This window comes from Marmota flaviventris, chromosome 12, assembly GCF_047511675.1.
Source record: "Marmota flaviventris isolate mMarFla1 chromosome 12, mMarFla1.hap1, whole genome shotgun sequence".
NCBI classification, from domain to species: Eukaryota; Metazoa; Chordata; class Mammalia; order Rodentia; family Sciuridae; genus Marmota; species Marmota flaviventris.
Genome location: NC_092509.1, coordinates 100,351,673 through 100,376,048, shown reverse-complemented (window position 1 = coordinate 100,376,048; position 24,376 = coordinate 100,351,673). Strand labels below are relative to the sequence as shown.

Here is a 24,376-nt window from a genome sequence, read left to right as displayed (position 1 = left end):
AGTCAGTCAATATTGAATAGACACTTGATAATATGCAAGATGATGTACTAAATTGTTGTCACACTGACAAAAGCATAGTAATTGCCTTCTGGGAATGTTGTCCAGTTAATGAAAGAATGAGTGCTCTAACTTTATATATACATATTTTTAGACTATATATATACATACACACACACACACTTATATATCTTACAGAAATGCATTGTGTTTTAGAAAACTATTTAAAAGATACACAGAAGTGTTCAAAGCATAGAAAATTGCCTCAGATCCCATTACCTGTTTGATCCCCTTCTAGAGATCTAGTTTGATAAATGAATATGGCTTGAATAGATAGGATTTCATACTTACTGTTCTATCATCTGCTTTATCAATCAATAATATGTTGGGGAGGTGTCTTCATCTCTTAGTGCTGCTTTAACAAAGTGCCTGGGCCTAGGGAATTTATGAAAAATGGAAACCTATTTTTTTTTTCTAGTTCTGGGCTGGAAATCCAGGATCAGGTAGAGGTGTAGTGAGGGCTGCTCTCTGTTTCCAACATGAAGCCTTGTTGCTACATCCTCTGGAGGGCAGGAAGCTATGTCCTCATGGTAGAAGGTGGAAGCCTTAATCCTACTCATAAGAAGGAGCCCTCATGGCTTGATCACATCTTAATGGCCCATCTCTTAAAACTGTCACATTGAATATTAAATTTCAACAGCTGAATTTTGGAGAGGATGAACTCAAACCATAACAGGGGTGTTTTGCATTTTAATAAATATTGATCTAGATCATCATTTTAAATGGCCACATGATATGAATGTTATCTTTCCAGATCCATGTGAATGGAAATTTGCTGTTTGTATTTTGGTAGTATATTCTCTTTTGCTATTATCCTATTCCGTTAGCATAGTATACTATATTATGCCATTATACTATATATTTTTAAAATTGTCATATTCTTTTTGATGTGCATTTTAAAAATACAAATACCTTTTTAAGATAAAGATGTAGAGGTAGGATCTCTTTTTTTTTTTTATTATTAGTTGTTCAAAACATTACAAAGCTCTTGACATATCATATTTCATACATTTGATTCAAGCAGATTATGAACTCCCATTTTTACCCCGTATACATATTACAGATTCACATCAGTTCCACATCCACTTTTTTACATACTGCCATACAACTGTCTGTTGTATTCTGCTACCTTTCCTATCCTCTACTATCCACCCTCCCCTCCCCTCCCATCTTCTCTCTCTACCCCATCTACTGTAATTCATTTCTCTCTTTGTTTTTTTTTCCCATTCCCCTCACAACCTCTTATATGTAATTTTGTATAACAATGAGGGTCTCCTTCCATTTCCATGCAATTTCCCTTTTCTCTCCCTTTCCCTCCCACCTCATGTCTCTGTTTAATGTTAATCTTTTCCTCCTGCTCTTCCTCCCTGCTCTGTTCTTAGTTGATCTCATTATATCAAAGAAGACATTTGGCATTTGCTTTTTAGGGATTGGCTAGCTTCGCTTAGCATAATCTGCTCTAATGCCATCCATTTCCCTGCAAATTCCATGATTTTGTCATTTTTTAGTGCTGCATAATACTCCATTGTGTATAAATGCCACATTTTTTTTATCCATTCATCTATTGAAGGGCATCTGGGTTGGTTCCACAGTCTAGCTATTGTGAATTGTGCTGCTATGAACATCAATGTGGCAGTATCCCTGTAGTACGCTCTTTTAAGGTCTTCAGGGAATAGTCCGAGAAGGGCAATAGCTGGGTCAAATGGTGGTTCCATTCCCAGCTTTCCCAGGAATCTCCATACTGCTTTCCAAATTGGCCGCACCAATTTGCAGTCCCACCAGCAGTGTACAAGTATACCCTTTTCCCCACATCCTCGCCAGCACTTGTTGTTGTTTGACTTCATAATGGCGGCCAATCTTACCGGAGTGAGATGGTATCTTAGGGTGGTTTTGATTTGCATTTCTCTGACTGCTAGAGATGGTGAGCATTTTTTCATGTACTTGTTGATTGATTGTATGTCCTCCTCTGAGAAGTGTCTGTTCAGGTCCTTGGCCCATTTGGTGATTGGGTTATTTGTTATCTTATTGTTTAATTTTTTGAGTCCTTTGTATACTCTGGATATTAGGGGTCTATCTGAAGTGTGAGGAGTAAAAATTTGTTCCCAGGATGTAGGCTCTCTATTTACCTCTCTTATTGTTTCTCTTGCTGAGAAAAAACTTTTTAGTTTAAGTACGTCCCATTTGTTGATTCTTGTTATTAACTCTTGTGCTATGGGTGTCCTATTAAGGAATTTGGAACCCGACCCCACAATATGTAGATCGGAGCCAACTTTTTCTTCTATCAGGCACAGAGTCTCTGATTTGATATCAAGCTCCTTGATCCATTTTGAATTAACTTTTGTGCATGGTGAGAGAAGGGGATTCAGTTTCATTTTGTTGCATATGGATTTCGAGTTTTCCCAGCACCATTTGTTGAAGATGCTATCCTTCCTCCATTGCATGCTTTTAGCCTCTTTATCAAATATAAGATAGTTGTAACTTTGTGGATTAGTTTCTGTGTCCTCTATTCTGTACCATTGGTCCACCCGCCTGTTTTGGTACCAGTACCATGCTGGTTTTGTTACTATTGCTCTGTAGTATAGTTTGAAATCTGGTATCGCTATGCCGCCTGATTCACACTTCCTGCTTAGAATTGCTTTTGCTATTCTGGGTCTTTTATTTTTCCATATGAATTTCATGATTGCTTTATCTATTTCTACAAGAAATGCCATTGGGATTTTGATTGGCATTGCATTAAACCTATAGAGAACTTTTGGTAATATCGCCATTTTGATGATGTTAGTTCTGCCTATCCGTGAACAGGGTATATTTTTCCATCTTCTAAGATCTTCTTCTATTTCTCTCTTTAGGGTTCTGTAGTTTTCATTGTATAAATCTTTCACCTCTTTTGTTAGGTTGATTCCCAAGTATTTTATTTTTTTTTTGAGGATATTGTGAATGGGGTGTTTTTCCTCATTTCCATTTCAGAAGTTTTGTCGCTAATATACAAAAATGCCTTTGATTTATGCGTGTTGATTTTATATCCTGCCACTTTGCTGAATTCATTTATTAGTTCTAGTAGTTTCTTTGTAGACCCTTTTGGGTCTTCTAGGTATAGAATCATGTCTTCTGCAAATAGTGATAATTTAAGTTCTTCTTTTCCTATTTTTATGCCTTTAATTTCTTTCATCTGTCTAATTGCTCTGGCCAGTGTTTCAAGAACTATATTGAATAGAAGTGTTGATAGAGGGCATCCCTGTCTTGTTCCAGATTTTAGAGGGAATGCCTTCAATTTTTCTCCATTCAGAATGATGCTAGCCTGAGGCTTAGCATAGATAGCTTTTATAATGTTGAGGTAAGTTCCTGTTATCCCTAGTTTTTCTAGAGTTTTGAACATAAAGGGATGCTATACTTTGTCAAATGCTTTTTCTGCGTCTATCAAGATGATCATATGGTTCTTATCTTTAAGTCTATTGATGTGGTGAATAACATTTATTGATTTCCATATATTGAACCGTCCTTGCATCCCAGGGATGAATCCTACTTGATCATGGTGCACAATTTTTTTGATGTGTTTTTGTATCCAATTCGCCAGAATTTTATTGAGGATTTTTGCATCTAGGTTCATTAGAGATATTGGTCTGTAGTTTTCTTTCTTTGAGGTGTCTTTGTCTGGTTTCGGAATCAGGGTGATGTTGGCCTCATAGAATGAATTTGAAAGAGCTCCCTCTTTTTCTATTTCCTGAAATAACTTGAAAAGTATTGGTATTAATTCTTCTTTAAAGGTTTTGTAAAACTCTGCTGTATACCCATCCGGTCCTGGGATTTTCTTGGTTGGTAATCTTTTGATTACTTCTTCTATTTCATCCATTGATATTGGTCTGTTCAAATTGTGTGTATTCTCCTGACTCAGTCTGGGCAAATCATATGACTTAAGAAATTTATCAATGTCTTCACTATCTTCTATTTTATTGGAATATAAGGTTTCAAAATAATTTCTAATTGTCTTCTGTATTTCTGTAGCATCTGTTGTGATATTGCCTTTTTCATCTCGTATGTTAGTAATTTGAGTTCTCTCTCTTCTTCTCTTTGTTAGCATGGTTAAGGGTCTGTGGATCTTATTTATTTTTTCGAAGAACCAACTTTTAGTTTTGTCAATTTTTTCAATAGTTTCTTTTGTTTCAATTTCATTGATTTCTGCTCTGATTTTAATTATTTCTTGCCTTCTGCTACATTTGCTGTTGTTTTGCTCTTCCTTTTCTAGGGCTTTGAGATGAAGTGTGAGCTCATTTATTTGTTTTTTTTTTTTTTTTCTTTTTTTGAGGAATGACCTCCAGGCGATGAATTTCCCTCTTAAAACTGCTTTCATTGTGTCCCATAGATTCCGATATGTTGTGTCTGTATTTTCATTTATCTCTAAGAATTTTTTGATTTCCTCCTTTATGTCTTCTGTAACCCATTGATCATTCAGTAACATATTGTTCATTTTCCATGTGATGTAGGATTTTTCCTTCCTTCTTTTATCATTGATTTCCAGTTTAATTCCATTATGATCAGATAAAATGCATGGTATTATCTCCACCCCTTTATATTTACTGAGGGTTGCCCTATAGCATAATATATGGTATATTTTTGAGAAGGATCCATGTGCTACTGAGAAAAAAGTATATCCACTTGATGATGGTTGATATATTCTATAAATGTCAGTTAAGTCTAGGTTATTGATTGTGATATTGAGTTCTATATTTTCTTTATTCAACTTTTGTTTGGAGGATCTGTCCAATGGTGAGAGAGGTGTGTTGAAGTCACCCATAATTATTGTGTTGTGATCTATTTGATTCTTGAACTTAAGGAGAGTTTGTTTTATGAACGTCGCAGCACCCTTATTTGGTGCATAAATATTGATAATTGTTATGTCTTGTTGGTGAATGGTTCCTTTTATCAGTATATAATGTCCTTCCGTATCCCTTTTGATTAACTTAGTCTTGAAGTCGATTTTATTCGATATGAGGATGGCCACCCCTGCTTGCTTATGAGGACCGTGTGCGTGGTATATTTTTTCCCAATCTTTCACCTTCAGACTGTATATGTCTTTTCCAATCAGATGTGTCTCCTGGAGGCAGCATATTGTTGGATTTGTTTTTTTAATCCATGTTACCAGCCTATGTCGCTTTATTGGAGAGTTTAAGCCATTAATGTTTAGAGTTACTATTGATAAATGGTTTGTACTTCCTGCCATGTTTGATTATTTATCTTTTTTTTTTTAATTTGGTTTGTTTCTCCATGATTAGCTTTCCCCCCACCCTCTGGCTTTACTGAGGTACTTCCCACTGTTGGTTTTGGTTATTGTTTTTCATTTCTTCCTCGTGTAGTGTTTTGCTCAAGATGCTTTGCAATGCTGGTTTTCTGGCTGCAAATTCTTTTAACTTTTGTTTATCATGAAAGATTTTTTATTTCGTTTTCATACCCGAAGCTTAATTTTGCTGGATACAAAATTCTTGGTTGGCATCCATTGTCTTTCAGTGTTTGAAATATGTTGTTCCAGGATCTTCTTGCTTTCAGTGTCTGTGATGAAAAATCCGGTGTTAACCTTATTGGTTTACCCCTGAATGTAATCTGCCTACTTTCTCTTGTAGCTTTTAATATTTTCTCTTTGTTCTGTATATTGGATATCTTCATAACAATGTGTCTTGGCATTGGTCTACTGTGATTTTGTATGCTCGGTGTCCTGCATGCATCTACAATTTGTACATCCGTTTCCTTTTTTATTTCTGGAAAATTTTCTATAATTATTTCATTCAGCAGGTTGCTCATTCCCTTGGTTTGAACCTCTATACCTTCCTCTATCCCGATGACTCTTAAGTTTGGTTTTTTTATGTTATCCCATATCTCTTGGATGTTTTTCTCGTGATTTTTTACCAGCCTTTCTGAGTTGGCTAGACTCTTTTCAAGATGATATATTTTGTCTTCATTATCTGACGTTCTGGCTTCTACTTGCTCCACTCTGTTAGTGATACTCTCATTTGAGTTTTTAATTTGGTTTATAGTTTCCTTCATTTCTAGAATTATTGTTTGATTTTTTTATAATCTCTATCTCCTGATAAAGATGCTTATTTGCTTCTTTTATCTGTTTATGTAATTCATTTTCAATGTTTTCTTTCATTGCTTGAATTTGCTGTCTCATATCCTCTTTAAGATTCCATTCCATCTGTCTAAGGTATTCCTTGAGTTCTTTATTTGACCATTTTTTCTGATGCCTCTAGGTCCTCCTGAATATTTAGGCTGTCCTGCATTGTTTGTACTCCTTTTCTTCCTTGCTTTTTCATGCTGCTCATGTTACTTCTTGTTCTGTTTGACTGCTGAGTTACTGTTTACTCCTATAAATTTATTTGATACTTGGGAGGAAAGGTATTAGAAGGGAAGGGAAGAAGTCACTAAAGAGAATGAGAGTAAACAGGTAGAATTCAAGGAAGGGGGAATAAGGAAATTGAAAAGAAATGAAAAGACAAAAGAAAAAAATAGAAAATAAAAAAATAAAAAAAATTTTTTTAAATAATCAAAAAAATAAAAATAAAAAAATAATAATAATAAAATAAATAAATAAATTTAAAAAATAAAGAAATGAAAATTTAAAAAAACCCAGATAAAAAAAATTTAATAAATGCAGTCTTAGAGTTTGATTAACTTCTCTTCCAGTAGGTGGAGCTGTGCCCACCGGGCCAAGCTTCTCCTCCTAATACGCGGGAACCAATCACTGTGCAGCAGCTCCTCCTCCCAGACTGGGCAGATCTCCAATCCTGAATGCCTAGGGCCTTTTCTTGTGTCTAGTCTCTTCCCCACTTTTCCTCCAGCCAGGCCCCGCTCACCGATGATGCTCACTACAATACTGGCTACACACCAGGTCTGCTGATCCCGGGAGCCCTGTTTTCATGAACGACTGGGCACACTCTCCCTGTTTGCCATTCCCTCAGACCCTAAGTTTGTGGAGCTTGGGGCTGAGAACCCTCAGCGTATTTTGCTTGCCCTCCGGTAGCCACGCCCCTGGTAGCTGGTGCAAGAGACCTCAGTTGTCAGCACTGGTGGAAGCGGTAGCCGGGGTCCTGAGCCGCGGGTCCCGCACCACTCCTGATTCCCTCGGTCTGACTATCGCGCTCACGGGAGAGCTGGGAGGGGCCCTTAAGGTTTCCCCGCTGTGTGGAGAGGGAAGGCTAGGGGGTTACACACCTGTCGCCGCAGGTTTCAATGAAGTTATCTCCTCCGCCGCATTCTGGTGACGTCAGTTCTCTGCCATGGTGGTATCCCATGCAAATGGCGACAGTTCGTTCCCTTTGCTGGGTGACCAATGCAACGGGTGGGTCCTGACTGGCTCTCCCAAGCTCCGTCTCAATCCTGTGGCCACTGCCTATGAAGGCTTGGCTGGTATTAACCTCCGCAGGTTCAGAAGGGCCGACCAGTTGTTTCAGCGGGATCGTTTAGTGCTGAGTCACAGCGGTTTGTCTGCGAGATACAGGCGAACGGGAGCTTGAATTCAGCTGATCCGCGCTCGGTGTGTGTTCTGAGAGGCACAGACTGTTCGCCCCAGATCCACGTCAGCTCAGAATTGCCTAGTGATCCTGAGCAAACAGCATTTAGACGGTTTAAGACTCCCTATGTCCGCGCAGCTGAAGAAGTCAGAGACTTGATCTTTCCGCACCCGCCGCCATGTTGGATCTCTCGAGGTAGGATCTCTATTGTTGACTATCACTATCAAAGCAGGCTTGCATGTCACAATTCTATTGTTTGTACAGAGAAGACTAAATGATAAGGGATCCAGATGTAGGGGCTCAGTTTTAGGCTGAAGTGATCAGGGAGGGCTTCCTGGAAAAACTGAGATAGGAAAAGGAGTTTGAATGTGGGAATTTTGATAATTGAAGAAGTAAGAGGAGGACAAAATAATCAAACAAAAGGGGGATAAAAAGCAAAGTAAATGATTTATTTCAATCCATGCCATAGCTGTGCTGGGGCGAGTCTGGAGGTAGGTTGGGGTCAGATCAAAGGGCCTTGAGCAGCAACCTAAAAAAAATGGACAGGACTTTATCATGTTCACCACAAGAATCCAGAGTGGACTTGGCCATCAGTTTGATGTTGTTCAGGCGGGCCTAGAGTGGATGTGATATTAGAGAATGGAAAAGAAGAAGACATTTCAAAACATCAAAACTAAAGTAAAAAGCATCTTTTCTAGGAGATGGCCACAAGAACAGAAAAATTGGGATGTATTTTAAAGACTTCATGGAGGAAGATTTGATAAAAGTTGGCAACTAATTGAATAGTTAGGTTTCTAGCTGTAAGTGTAAAGCTAAGCAGCTAGCAGAACATTATAATATGAATAGAAAAGAAAGTTAAATTCAGCCAGAGATCTGGGTCAGGTGGGAAGATTAAATCCATGTGGTAGACCATCTGTTGATTGGAGGTAATGTTATTTCCTGGGCCACCATAACAAAGTAACACACACTGACTGGCTCAAGTTACAGCACTTAATATTGTCTCTCAGTTCTGGAGGCCAGAAGTCCAAGATCAAGGTGTCCTAAGAGCTCGCTCCTTCTGAGGGCTGCCCTCATGAGCCGCTTGCAGGCCAGGTGTTTCTTGACTTGCAATCGTCCCTCATGTCCCCTTTTATAAAAACACAGTCATAGTGAATTAAATCCCACCCTAATGACTTCAGCCTGGTTACTGCAAAGACCCTATTTCCACATAAAATCACATTCACAAGTATGGAGTTTGGACTTCACCAGCCATTGGCAGGACACAACTGAATCCACAACAATGGCTATCCCAGGGCACATATTCAAAAAGTGCAAGGAAATAAAAACGGAGATACAGATGTAGGAATCATTTGAATTAAGATAATCATTAAATTAATGAGAAAGCAATGGATCTCCAAGATTGTGATAATTCAGAGCTGTGAGGGATGATTCAACTTAGTATTCTGTTCAATATAAGATTTATCCCTTTACCATCTCTAGAAAGTGACCCTTTAGCTTCTGCTTAGCTATTTACAGGGGACTAGAAGTCATTTCTCAATTAAAATTTAGTAAGAGTTTCTAAATACTGAGACAAAATATGGCATCCCATACTTTCACCCATTGATCTCAAATCTTTCCTCCAGAGCAAACAGCCAGGCTCTTACATATAATTGAATTGCAAATTTTCAGACAGTTCTGTAGCTGTCCCTGACTCACCCCTGCCATCTAGACTAAATATACTCAATTTCTTCTGTCATTCTTCACCTGGTGTGGTTGCCAGATCTGCCTCCTTTTTCAATGATCTCTTCTGGGCAGGCATCTCAAAGTTCCAGTATCCTTACAGAAGGTTGCACTGATCACACATAGATCTGTTCATGGCTGTGCACTGAGTCTGTGCCTAGGATTGAAGCCTAGGAGTCTACATCTTGCCCCATGTCACACTGTTGGAAACTGAAACCTATAGGTATTTTTTCCTATTAGTTGTTGTTAAACAGACACCCTAATGCTGTATTTGGGGGCAATTATTATCAATTTTGCATGTATGCTTAAACAGATTTTACCTGGAAACTTTGGAATTTTATATTTTGTGTTTAATCCCCATTATTACAGCTTTTGAGATATACTTGAGCCTCCATTTTGACATTAAATATTACCTCTCATGTTTTTGTCATTTGTGAGTTCTATAAACCTACACAGTATGAATTCTTAGAAGATATTGAATCAGTTACCGAATGAAATAGGAATAAACCCAGAGATCTGGACTAAGCTATTAAAATCTTCCTTTGGGGAAGTCCCAAGATTGGGTACTAACTATTACAAATCTGTACTTATACACACTTTCTACCCATTTTTCCCTACCCTCTTTTAATAAGATCTCATAAGATATTTATCAATGTCTTGTTGAATTAAGATATACTCTCACCATGGAATCATCCTGTTCTAGGGAATTCAGCAAAACAACAACCAAAGAATTGTATGTGTTTTTACATCTTTCTTTCTGATGATTTTATGGTGGATCCAGTAATCACATCTTATTTAAGTAATAGAAATTATTTATTTAATAATACATTTAAAATATTTCTGACAATTGACATTGAGCTCACTAATCTGTAATATCCAAGTTTCTTTTTTTTCTCTACAGGAAGTTGAGATATTTCAGTCTTTAGCCTTTTTACATCACTCCATTGCCTGCAAAGATGAGTGTTAATTGTTATATAAGCACCAAAATGAGTCCTTTTAGGACTTGAGGCTGTTTCTCTTCCTCTTCTTATTCTGGAGGCTAACTCATTCACAAATCATTCTTGCATTATTTAATCAGTTAACTGGAACTTCTAGTTTCAGTCATGTGGCTGAACAGCAGGAATTTATCTCCTCTGGTTTTCCTACTTTGAGAACAAAAATCAGGTATTGACAACACACCTGGAATACTGTCTCTGGGTCAGTCCAGAGTTAATTGCAGGAAACAGAAACCACTATAGCTATTTAACAGCAATAGCAACAACAAAAGAAAATTTAATACAAAAAAAATCGAGTTAATTTAAGACAATTTTTGTAGGAGCCAGAGTTGCAGGTTTGAGGCTGGGTATCCAGGAACATCTATCAAGATGAAGGGTGGAGACTGACCTGCCATGGAAGCCATGACTACTTCCACAGACATCTAGAGATCAGGAAGCCACCGATGCCATTGGTGAGCCGTGCTGTGTCTGCTAGATTCACACCGGTGTAGTACACTGGCTACACAGCCTGCTCCTCAAGACTCACACTGCTAATGGCAGGGTGCCAGAACACTGTATTAGTCCAGCCATGATTGCAGACAGAGGAAATGAAAACAGTCAGAAGTAAGGTCCTCCTCTCATAGCCACCTTCTAGCTATAACAAGAGCACAACGGACAGGCAGAATCTAAATGGCATGCATATCCCTGGGTGTAAGAGGCTGGCAAAAAGTAAACTGTAACTGTGCTATTTTATAGAATAGCTAGATACTCTAGAAGGAGGCTAGAACAGACACACACCAGCCAATTCACAACATTCATCATGAGCATCTTCAACGCCTTATTCTTGTCGCATTCTCTAAGCATATTTTCCATTTCATCCCCCATTCTCTCATATAATTTTGTGCACATTTTTATTATGGTGCCTGTCACCTTGTATTTTAATTATTTGTTTACACGATTGACTTACTCACTAGGATGAGCGTCTTGAAAACAAGAGTCATGTACCTTTTCATTACCAGAGCCCAACACGGTGACTCACAGATAATAAGGAGAACCAATTAAGAACAGGGAAAAAAAAAAAAAAAAAGAACGCATTCTTTGGATTTAGAGGAATTTGAGTTTTAAAATTTTCTCCAAACTTTCAGGATGTGTGGTTTTGTGTAAGATATTTAATCCCTGTAAGCTTTATTTTCTTATCTGTAAAATTAAAAAAAAATTATACTAGTCACATAAGGTTATAGTCAGATTTACATGAAATATATATATATATATATATATATATATATATATATATATATATATATATATATATATAGCATCTGGCTATAGCTGGGACTTAATTAATCATGATAACTATTATTTTCAGAAAGAAATAAATGATTGCTAGGTAAGTGAATTATTGAACACATTTCCACTTTAGGCTTGCAAGTGCTCAGCTTTTTTCTTTCTGATTTTTTGTCTCTTGTAATTATGATTTCTCTTTCTATTTTGCTTAATATTCTGAAGAATATAAATTTTAAAATTTATTCTTCTTTGCATTTTTTCCTTGTTTATGCTAGCTCTGAACTTTGTATTTTTTAATCCTTTTTCTTTTACTGTCTGTGCAATTCCTCCTTCCAAAATCTACATATGTTCTCATAAAATTTTAGTTCAGCAGATTCTCTTGCAAAATCTGGTTCTCTTTTGGACCCTTTGCATCTCCTCTCTAGCTTTGTTAGGATGATCTAGAACTAAATTGATTTTAAAGGTTTACAACCTTCCACTTCCAAAGGGCCTTTTCCCCCTTGAGTGTTCCAGGACATGGAATCACTCCTCCTCCTTGGAAGTTTGTTTTACTTTGTCCTGAGACCTTGGTGACTTGTCTAGCTTTGGCTATTGGAATAATAAGGTATCACCTTTTCTTTTATTGAAGGAACTCATTCATTCCATGTCACGAAAAAATATAAAATCAAGCTATCATACCTCTTTGTCATTTCCTGAAATTTGCAAAAGTCAAGAAAGGTTACTTATGAGAAGTGGTGCTATTGCTCTGGGCAGTCAGCCTCTGCTGGTGAGAGCCTCTCCTGAGGTTCTCATTCTTCTCTATGCAATTGTTCTGGGTCGAGGTTGGACCCTGCTTTTGGGAAGTAGCAGCATTCCTCGTTGTCTGACTAGCCAACTGTGCTTCCAAGAATTTCCTTTCTGTTCTGTTTTCACTAAAGGTTCCTGTTGTGAGCTTACCTGGGTCTGGGACATGTGTTTGCGTCCTTTTATTCCACCCTCATGAAGCCTTTATTTCATTTTATATTTTTGTACCAGGAATTGAACCCAGGGGTACTCAACCACTGAGCATATCCTCAGCCCTTTTTATTTTTTATTTTGAGACAGAGTCTCACTAAGTTGCTTAGTCCCTTGCTAAGTCGCTGAGGCTGGCTCTGAATTTGCCATACTCCTGCCTCAGCCTCCGGAGCTGCTGAGATTACAGGTATGGGTCACCATACCCAGCTTATTTGCTTCTTTTAAGCAAGGCCTGCACCTTTTTAGACATAGCCATGATTAGTTTTCCACCAAATCTCTGAGATGATGCTTGCTTTCCTGTATTTTGATTTTTGAACTTTGTTGCTGGCTGTGTGAACATTCAAAGCCATAGGTATTGCTATTTATAAAAAGGTTTGTTGGATGCTTATGTGTGACACTTGATTAATGTTGCTCTTTTTTTCCCTCCTGATAATAATACAAGGTAGATCCTTTTATTTTCCTCATTTTACAGCTGAGGAAACTAAGGCATAGTAAGGATAGTTTCCTTGTGAATACCCATGGAAGCAAGGAAAGGATTTAAAAGGATTTAAGAAAAAATTCTCTAAAACATCTTTAAAAGCCTGATGTCTGCTTCCTTTATGCTCAATGTTTAAGTTTCTAGTCTTGCTGTAACAAGCTGCCACATGCTTGGTGGCTTATCTCATAGTTCTGCAGGTCAGAAGTTTGACATCCTGGGTGATCAGGTGGCAGCAGAGCTGCATTTCTTTCCCAGGTCTAGAGGAGAATTCGTTTCTCTTCTTTGACCAGATTCTACAGGTCGTCCATATTTCTTGGAGCATAATCCCCTTCCTCCTTCAAAGCCAGCAACATAGCTTCTCTCTGACTCTCCTTTCATAGCCACATCTTTTCCTCCACCCACAGGAGGGAGAAGTCCTTTGCTTTATAAGAATTCACATAATTAGATTGGGCCTACTCAGATACCTCAAAATACTCTCCCCATCTCAAAGGCTATACTCTGTAATATATGCAGAGTTGTTTTTACTATGTGAAGTAACATATTTATGGTTCTGGGGACAAGGACACAAACATCTTTGAGGGCATTATTCTGCCTACCCAGAGATATTATGGCACTAGATTTTAGTTAGTTTTATTTAAATAAAAGTTCTTATAAAACTTTAACATTTCCAGAGGGGAAAAATCCATTTTCCTTTTAATAGTGTTTGTTCTCATATGAATTAGCAAAATGAATTAATAGTTTAGGTATAATAAGTCTTGTCAGATTCTTCATATAAATTTCAAGAAATAAATATATTCCCATTGATGTTGTCTTAGGGATTATGATATCTGTCCTTTTAGGTGGTCTTTGGGAGGAAAACAATAATCACCAATATGTGTCTTCTTCCTTCCCGTAGTCATTGTCAGATGGATGCTTATTTGGAGGGAGTGAAGGAGAGGGAGAAATCCTGGGTTTTCTAGTTTTTTCATGGCAGGGTAATAAGAGTACTACTGATTTAGAGGGGGACCCAGCAGGAGAAATGGGCATGGGAAGCTTGTGAATTTAGTGTTGGAAAGAACAAATATACTCTAGCCTACATAATCTGTGGGTATGAACAAGTTCATGCTACTATTAACTATCAAGTTACATTAGCTCAATGCACAATTACAAAATCTTATCTTCATACAACATCCCATTCCTCTAGCAGTTCTTGGAATCCCCAGAAAAGTGGACCTTAAAGATCTGTGCCCTCAGCTGTCCTGCTGTTTGCCACTGAACTCTGCAATGGTCTCTACCTCATCTGCTGACACTCAGTTTCCAGATGGTATTCTGCCCTTGCATTTATTCTGGGGAAAAGCTGTCCTTCTCAAAGACTGGCTTCTAGGGCAACTCAAGGCTGTAAAACTCCCAAGTGCCAGAATGGTGCTGATAGCCCTTCTTTCTTGCCAGCCGTGGTGAGAGTGACCCTTATCCTCAATTGGTTGTATACTTTTTATTAGGCCTTAGAGCAGAATAGCTGTATATCCTGGGACTCATAAATTTCTTATGAAGACTTATTTTAGTTTCTTCCCAAGGAGCTCAGAATCCAATTTGTAAAATTAGGTAAGTGACACAAAATGCCACTGTGTTCTTTCTCTTGTCCTTGACCTTTTATCTTTTCATGGACACAGGCATGCACCTCCTCTGCATGTAACCTAAAATTCAACCCTTCTTGAAAATACACTTATGGAAAAATATGGCTACAACACCTTTGCCAAAAGGACCACTATTCCAAATGCACTGAAATTTTCTGTGTCTGAATTTGTTTAGTGCTTAGGTAGAACCATTCATCACACTGACATGGCGATGTCAAGGTGTCTGTGGGTAAACTAGGTAGATATTCACTTATTGGTGGAAGTAAGAATCTACTCTTGGAGGGAGAAGTGGGACTGGGTACATTTACATATTTAGAGCCATCCAAGCAGTGATGTTGCTTGAACATTTAAAATTGAGGAGTTCTCAGTGGTGGACATGGAGAACAAGAAAAGTTTAGGTCACACACAGGACTCTGGGGCATAACTTAAAGGTTAGAAGGGGGAAGAAGAGCCCCCAAAGGAGACTGAGAATCTATGGTCTCAAAAATAGAAGGAAATCAGGAAAGTGCACTGCAGTGAAAGCAAAGGAAACAGAGAGCTTGGGGAGGAGGAAGTAACCAATAATAAAAATGCAGCATTCTGTGCCAGTAAGAGGGTGCCTGAATTTTTTTTTTTTATATTATAGGGAGGAAAACTTAAGATGTCACTGACAACTATAATAAAAACAATTTTGATAAAACGATTCAGATGAAAGCTGGGTTATAATGGCATTATAAGTGTAGATGGAAAAAAGAAGCAAATGGGAGATGGGGAAATTATTCTCTTAGGAAGTTTGAATTGGAAAGGAAGAAGGAAAAAGGCAGGGTGTTAGTTACAGTTTGCTCAGAAAACCTCATCCTGTGGGATCAGAGGAAAGAGCAAAAATAGGTAAGGAAGTAAATAAGTTTAAGCACATGGGTATGGGGTGTGGTAGGGAGTGACGAGTCCATGACCAGTGGCTTTGGTTTTATCATCAAAGAAGAAGGCATGATTATCTAGGGAGTAAGAGATTGAGCCCACAGGGGCAAGAGAAGAATATGGAAGATTTCAAGCAATCCCTGGAGAGGACATGATTATAAACAAGTGAAAGTATAGACAAGTGAAACGAAAAATCTGCAGGAGATCACAAATCTAAAAAATTTTTTTGAGAAAGAGTGGAGATGAGAATAGGTGGCCAAAGGAGAATGTGGTGCAGGTCATCCGAGGCAAGGAAATCAACAATACGACTATTCTCAGAGGTGTTTCACATAAATGTGGACATTTCTAAGGGGTATGATCAGAGCTGGGGTGAAAGGGAGGATGGAGCCAGATGCTGAAGCTCTTCGTGTATGGAATAACCAGGAAATGGGAAATGAAGGGGAGTGGAGCGGGTGTGGTGATGGAGAGCAGAAAGAATTTGAAAGGAAGAGAGAAAGCTAAGTCTCTGAAATTGCTTTGGGCAGCTGGGAGAAGCCAATTGTTGTTTTGTAGACACATAAGCCCTAAGGTGTGGGCACAATGGAAGGGTTCAGGGAGAAGTCAAGGTGATAGGAAGCCGAGTGGCAGATGGGATGAGAGGCATGGCAGGAACCCTTCTGTGTGTTTTGGATAGAGAATCATAGTTTATAGTAATGACGGGAAGGTTTAGATTTAACTGAACCAAAACATCCAGCTTTGGCACAAGTTGTTTTGTGAGGACCTATGGAGTGCCCTTGGGGCATGTGTTTTTGTTTCCTGGAGGCCACCTCCCCACCTGCAGAGGGCAAGCAGTTCCCAGTGAGGGCTTGCTCTGCCTGGTCTGTGGATCTTGGTCTTGGATGCACATTTATCCCTTATGTCTTAATTTTCAGCATGCCAGTTTTTGATACTGGTTCATCTTCCTTCAGATAGCTCAAGATCTTTTTCTTCTTAATGGCTGCCTTCTTGAGTTATTTCTATCAGTCTATAAAGGGTTACTTAATGGATAATAAACGAGAGCATAATGAGTCATTCTTCATGCACTTTTACATAGAAACTGAACAAGCTTTGGGACTTGTGTGTGCTCTAAAAGCCAGCATGTGGCTGGGGGTCTGTGCTCAGGGTGCATGGCAGCAATCAGAGTGACTGCACAAAGCCCAGGAGATGGTAAGACACAGTGGAGTGGAAACTGGGCAAGGGCCTATCCTAAATTAGCAAATCAGTCTTAGAGTGGTCAAGCAGCATATATTCTTCCTGGGACTCATCAGAAATAACAGGCTTGAGCCATGGGGCAAAATGACTTGATGCATCAGCCTTGGGGAGGGCTGGTTTCTGAGACAATTTTTATGAAACTTGAGATGCAACTTCACTTTGCGTGGTCCAAGTCCCTCAAACAGAAGGGTGAGCAAGCAGCATCTCCAACTGGAGTATGGAGAGAGTAAGAAAAAGGGGGATTCCAGCAGAAATTAAGCAGATAAAATGCATCCCTTTGAATGCATTGTTCTTGTCAGTTCATGACCTATGGACATTTTACTCCATTTATGTATTTCATGTTGTTCCCTTGAATATTAAGCTTATTTGTCCCTTAATAAATCAGAGCAAGTTGTTCAGCTTTGCATTTAAGAACTGTATTCATTTTTGCCCTACTCTAAGTCTGAGTCAGGCTCTGGTCACATTAGTTGAGAAGCTAAGACTTTTATCTGGATTTGCTCTGATTGACTCTGAAATGGTTACATGGGATCTAACAGGAAGGGACTTCTGCATGCAGAGCAGTCACCCTGACCTCACACACTTTTATCCTCTCTGATTTAGAGAGTAATCTAGATCACAATCTTTATTCCCAGCAAAATAAGGTTTTTGTTTATCAATTCAATTAATGCCTGTCCGGCGCCTCTAGCGTTTACAATGCATTTTCTCCCTTGGACTTGCTGTCTTCCATTATTTCTGTGGCACGCAGGGATCCGAGCACCACACCCTGTTTGCCACCAGACTGACATGTGCACTGTCCTGGGGAAGGGTAATTTATAGCCTGGACAGGAAGAAAAGAGAGATGAGTAGAACCAGCTAATGAGGTTGGTGGAGGAGGAGGCCTCTTGGAAGGTGCTCAAGAGAAATGAGCAGAACTTCTGGGTAGAGGGAGGACAGAGGGATACCAGCCAAGCCTGGTAAATGGTAGACAGAGAAGCCAGTAACACGGAGATAGCCCAATCGACCGTGCCAGGCCCCAGGGGATTGGGGGAAAGTGAGGGAGGCTAAAAGAGAAAACTGTTCAGGTTCCAATTCCCAATCTGAATTGGGAACCTGGCTCAGAACAGCGAAAGGGTGCAGATTGCCTTGGTCCCCTGGACTGAGTGTAGTATTGGTCTTTAATTCCCTCCTTTCCTCTCCTTCTTACCCCTCCCCTCTCCTGACCTATTGAAACATCTCCACATTGAAGATTGACTTGATGTCATCACTCCAAACCATCAGTAAAGTTATAATTATTTTAATAAAGAAGAAAGGGAATGAGAAAGGGAATGTGACTAATGTTCAGGGAAAACCAGGCAACAGCCCAAAAACATTGTGTCTCCAGGAAGGCAGTGGAAGGAATATCCCTCTGATCACATCTGACGTCACCTCATGGAGCTTGGATGATTTCTTGGGGCTGAGAATTATTTTTCCAAGATATTATAAGTTAATAAAATGCTATTTGAAAAGCCCTATCCCTTTTCTCCCAAACATCTTTGGTTCTTATTTTTCTTCTTCTTTGCTTTTATTCCTCCTTTTGAACTGGTCTTCTCTGGGATCTCTATTTCTCTAATGCTCCTTGCCAGCACATCCTACCCATGGGTGAATAGATGGCATCGACAGCATGGTAGAGAGGCAGCGCAGCAGAAGAAGGGTCATGTATCCTAAAGTGAGCTTCTGAGTTGGAAGACTTCAATGCCTGGTGGAATAGTGATCGCAAAGTGAAATCTATTAAGGAAATTTCCAGTGCAGATTGAGGAGGCTATCTTCCCTGCTGATGTACAATTGGAAGGTCCCTTCATTTGCAATAGTAGACCATGGCCACTGTGCAAAACAACTAGGGAGGTTAAGGGGCTCCAGGGCTCTGATTAAGTTGTGCCTTCTTAAAACCACTCTTCAGTGAGGATGATAAAACTCTATTTGCTTATGGAAAGTTTTAAATTTCACTGGTGCCAGAAAGCTGAAGGTCTTTGACTATATATGAGCTTCTAAAAGAGGCTAAATGCATGTTTCCTTTCTTGTGGTCCATGAGGCATGTGTTTTTAATAGAGCTTTAATTCTGTGCATAAGTATGCATGTAATATTGCCTAGTGCTTTGGAGGCCACCAATAAAGATATGTAGTAAATATCACAAGGCAGTAGGAGTAGGGGGTGAGTTTCTGTGGATTCAGGGGTGGGAGTGGGAAATGTACATACATTTACCATTATTTATAGTGGCTTTATGAGGTCCTTCACACCTATAAATCTTCTTTTACCACTTTAATTTTCTAGCCACTATTTTCCCTTTTCCTTAAAAAAAAAATGCCATGGGCTGGGGATGTGGCTCAAGCGGTAGCGCGCTCGCCTGGCATGCGTGCGGCCCGGGTTCGATCCTTAGCACCACATACAAACAAAGATGTTGTGTCCGCCAAGAACTAAAAAAATAAATATTAAAAAATTCTCTCTCTCTCTCTCTTTAAAAAAAAAAGTGCCGATAGTAAACATATGCTTGAACAGTGACTTCACTAGACTTTCTGTTGTAATAAGTCTTCAATGTGAGGAAAAGTACCAGAGACCAAGAGTTGGAAGTTGCTCTTCACCATGACCTGGGGATAATTCTGAAGGCAAAGAATTAGTAATATCATTGGATTTTTTTTTCTTGAAGAAATAGTTGGGGTGTAAGTGGAGAATTAAGAATGATGTCAAATTCTGAGTATCCATACAGATATCATAGTGTTATGAAATGTAGCATATTATGTAACTTGGAATAATACCCCACAGGTGTATTAACCCCTCTCTTCATATCTTCATGGTAGCCTGCTCTCTGCCTCTGCATCCCTCCAAAAGGCCATGCTGGCTGGGAATTCCATCAGAGTGCTTAGGTCTGGCCCTCCTTTTCTCTAATTACCTATGCTTTGGTGTGACATTTTCTCTTCTTTCACGCTATCCAGGGCATACATGAGTGTGAAGGAGCTGAAGGAGGCCCTGCAGCTCAACAGTACTCACTTCCTCAATGTCTACTTTGCCAGCTCAGTGCGGGAAGACCTGGCAGGTGCTGCCACCTGGCCTTGGGATAAGGAAGCTGTCAGTCACCTGGGTAAGTAAAATAAAGGCCAAATATGGCAGAAAAACAAAACAAAACAAAACAACCCCCCCCCCAAAAAAAAAAAAAAAACCCAAGGAGGTCTGAAGGAAATTTGTGAAAGTGAGTTTGGGGAAAGAAGAAGGAATGACAAAATAAATTTACTCAATGAATTAACTGCTTTGGTTGAGGATAGGTTTTTGGAGATTCTATCAAAATATCTCAGTGTAGGCCAATAAGAGGTATTAGAGCAAACAGTGGCAAACACCCAAGATATTCTAGACTGAAGCTATAATTTAGACTCAAATAAATTGCTGGCATGAATAAGACTCATTTTAAGTCTTAGAGAGCCCCAAGAGGAAAACTAACCAGAAGGGACTAGATGATGGGACCTGCTTTACAGTAATCACTGTACCAGAAACTGGTGGGCTTTTGTGTGAACTGGGCTTTCAAGGAGAAACTGTGAAATTCCAGAAGGTGGGGCATGCCAGCCCACCTAGGAAGAGCAGACATTGAGTACAACAACTGTATACTTAGGAAAGATAATTCCTTTTACAATGTCTTTTTATTCTATAGGGAATCATACCAGCTAATAAGGGTCATTAAATTGGTTTATTTATCATGTGAAAGAAAGAAAAATTATCAAGTACAAGTTGTATGCATTTTCAAAGAATATTAGATATAATTATACCAAAATTTGTTTTAATGATGAATTATCATAATTAGGAGTAATATTTCAATATTTCAAAGAGAATGGCTAGAATTTAGAAATCATTTTATAGGTGACTTAAAAGAGGTCATGTAAAGCTACTCTTTTTGGTTATAAAATGTGAAGCAAAGGGTAATAAATTAAAGGAATATTGGATAATGCTTTATCACACACCAGGTATAATAGAGTCATTGTGAAATCGAGTCTAGGACAACTTGAATTAACAAAGAAAAACTGAGCAAGTGTCCAAAGATAGCTAATGTTGTCAATTGGAAAAGAGAAAGATGTTGAGTCAATTAGCAGAGGGGCTGGGGTTGTGGCTCAGTGATAAAGCACTTGCCTCAGGTGTGTGAGGCACCAGGTTCAATTCTCAGCACTGCATACAAATAAATGAATAAAATAAAGGTCCATAAACAACTAAAAAATATATATTAAAAAAAGAAGGAAGCAGAACATGGAAAACCATGAAGTGAATCAGGTTGCTATCTTGAGGTATACACACACACATATATACACACATCTCAGGCAATGAAAGGGAGGATAAAATTAAGTATATATGGGTCTAAATCAAATGCTTCGTTAACATGTGTGGCTGAGTTTTATTGGCTCTGTTGTATCTGAAACAGTTTTCTGGTTCTAAAGCAGTTCTTTCATCATGAGCTTCATATTTTTAGTTCTCAGTACATGAGATACCAGAAATTTATGATGTTATTGGTGACCTGAGGCCACTAAGGCAAGAGCATTGTTTGTATTGATGACCTATTTTCAAGTACTCCAATTAAGAACCTGGTATTTCCAGGGATCCAATACAAACCAAAGCATGTGTTCAGGTTCATTTGCAATTATTGTAAGTAGATAGATCACCAGGGAAAGAGGGCTGGCTGGGGCATAGATGCCATCATAAAGATGACTTGTAGGTGATGGGCAGCAGTATGTGGCTGATAGTTTTAGCAAAAAAAAAAAAAAAAAATCTGAAGGATTATGGTGGGGCTGACAGAGAAGGGTCGTGGGTTTCTTTCACACATATCCAAGATGGTCAGGTAAACTGGAGAGGACCCTGTGCTCCAGGTGAAAGCCAGTGTGAACCAGTCTCATCTTCATGATGGCAATGAGTGGACTAGAAGGTCATATTCAAATAATCCATGGAATAGTGAGTTTTCGAGACTTGAATTATCCTCATCAAAAGTGACCGTTGCAGAGGGTACTCATCATGCCGTAAGACAGCACCTCCCAAATCACCAAAGGTAACCTTCTTGGTGCACCTGTAAGGGGTCCTGACAGCAAAAGTTACTCAGAAGCAGTTTCCCTGGGCCTAGGAATATTGTTGCTAACTGAACCTTAAAAAGTGATCTTCCTGCCCATCATGGAGACAGTATTGCCTGATAAGAATCACTGGGCTGAAGCAGATCCCTAAATGTTTCCTTACTTTATCAGAGCTAGGGGCATTGGCAAGATTCATTTAATGTTAAACAACTAAATAGACCAGTTAAAACTTAACTATTTGAAGGCGTCAGACAGAGGCCAAGGCACAAGGATTTCAGGAGTCTAATCCCAGAGAGAAGAAAAACACATCGAAGTGAGCCCTGTATATAACTCAGGAACATTGTCAAATTTCCAGTGAAAGGAATAAAAGCAGATTAGAGAGAAGCAGCTGGGAGCTTGCTTCAGTCTCACTAATGGGGAGACAGAAATTCAAGTTCAGGCCCAAGATTTCAGAAAAACAGAAAGCACACAAGTGAGCCTGATTTCCTGTTGTGATTTTTCTTACAATATTTGCTAGATATTAAACTACACATTCTTAGGGCCAATGGCCAAGAAAACAAGTAGAAAATAACTTCTGAAAGATTAAAAAAAAAATCTAAACATTGATCGCAGGAGTCTCATGACAGGGGGAAAGAAGATGGAGCAGAGGCCCTGTTGAGGGGGCACTTGGGTTTCCCTCTATGCAAGTGAAACAGAAATAGCCTAGTCACACAAAGGCCGCAATACGCTTAACCCTTATTTGGAAGAGGCTTAGCTTCCTATATGCTAAGTGCCTAACAAAATTAAATAAAAAATTATCTGGAGGGAGACAATACCATCAAGGGCCTCTACAAGTTTTCATGTACAATGTCCATCCGTTAATAAAAAATTACCAGTTATTCCAGAAGACAGGGTCAAATGATGTAAACAAAACAAAAATAAACTATCAAACAATAGATTCAAACCCTAGGTTATTCAGATGTTGGGATTATTGGACACAGGTTTTAAGATAATTATAATTAACATGAAAAAATAGATAAAAAGATGAAGAGTTTGTTCAGAGAGCTGGGATCTAGAATCACAAATCAAGTGGCTATTTTAAATCTAAAAAATAATACCAGTAACTCAAATAAAGAAATTAGTAGATGAGTTTATGAGCATAAGAATTAAAGGTCTAGAAAGTTTACAAGCTGAAGTTCAGAGAGAAAAAGTGATGAAAAAAAATAAGAGAGGTTGATCAATATTTGAGAACTAATAAAATGTTTCTAATATAAGTTGGAGTACTAGAAGAGGAGAAAGAAATTGGGGGCAGAAGCAATATTCAAAGAGATAATGGCCAAACATCTTGCAAAATAACAAAAGAAATCAAACTACAGATTCAAGATGTTTTTGTTTTGTTTTGTTATTGTTTTTTTTTAACCTTTTTCTTTGGGGTTGCTGTGACGGCTCCTCTGACCTTAAGGGTCCGCAGAAAGAGAGAGAGAGAGAGAGAGAGAGAGAGAGCACACGCTGACCCCTTTTATTGAGGAGAAGCTATTCAAATGAGGCAAGGGGTCAGGTTTCAGGGGGCTGAGTCTATCTTCATGATGTCCACTGTCAGCAGGTTGACTGACACCTGGGTAGGCCACACCCAAGGGCACAGTAAGAGGAGGGGACACACACAAGGCACTTCCATGGAAGATTCTATCCTAAACAGGGCAAGGGGTTATATTACAAAGGAACAGGTGAGCATAGCTTCACCCATGGGGCTGTAGCAAGACACACCCATTTCTGTGACTGAGCGCCTCAGCACCCAGCTGGGGAGTGTAACTCAGTCACCGGTAAGGTTGGCCTCCCACATATTCCCCCTTTCTTAATATAAAAAAAAGAACGTGGGAAATTTTCTTTCAGTCACTTGGCTATTGGTCCAAGGTCATTTGCAAACCCCAAACAGGATCAACTGAAAGAAAATTTTGTCTAGGTCCATTACAAGCTAAAAACCAAAGACAAAGGCAAAAATCTCCAAAAAAGAGAAAAAAATATATGTTACCTTAAAAAGTACAATAAGTCAGACCTGCTGACTTCTTAACAAAAACTGAGTCATAAGACAACATACTTATATCTTTTTTAAAATGCTAAAAAGTAACTTACAATTCTATATTTGGTAAATATCTTTTAAAAAGAAAGAAGTTAAACATACTTTCAGACAAATGAAAGCTGAGATAATTTATGCCAATGCAGAAGGAAATGCTAGAGAAAGTTATGAAGGCAGAAAGAATATAACCAAAGTTAGAAACAGAGATATGTCGAAAGAAATTAATAATGCTGGAAAGGATAAAAATATTAAAAGCATGATAATAATGTCTCTTTGGCTTTAAAATATTTGCATAATTAAATTATGCCAATAGAATCAGAAAAGACAGGAAAAAAGCATGTGAAGTCACAGCGCTTCTTTGCCTATATCTCTAGAAAAGGTACTAATTTTAGTAATAAGTTAAAAATTAAGTTGTCATCTTTAGAGATCTATTGAAGACTAATTGAATTATCTCTAACTAGCTAACTAGAAAAGCAGGAGATAATCCAGAGAAGTTAATAAAGGATAAGAAAATGGTAATAAATATCA

The 24,376-nt window shown here is 38.7% G+C and overlaps 1 protein-coding gene across 1 annotated transcript in view; it reads left to right on the top strand.

Annotated features, from left to right (window-relative positions):
- The window catches only part of Pappa2 (pappalysin 2), a 243,875-nt gene that overhangs the window by 69,033 nt on the left and 150,466 nt on the right, over positions 1-24,376 (top strand). Inside the window, exon 3 of the mRNA XM_027935059.2 lies at positions 19,693-19,838. Coding sequence (XP_027790860.2) covers positions 19,693-19,838 — 146 coding nt within the window. The remainder of the gene's footprint in view (positions 1-19,692; positions 19,839-24,376) is intronic.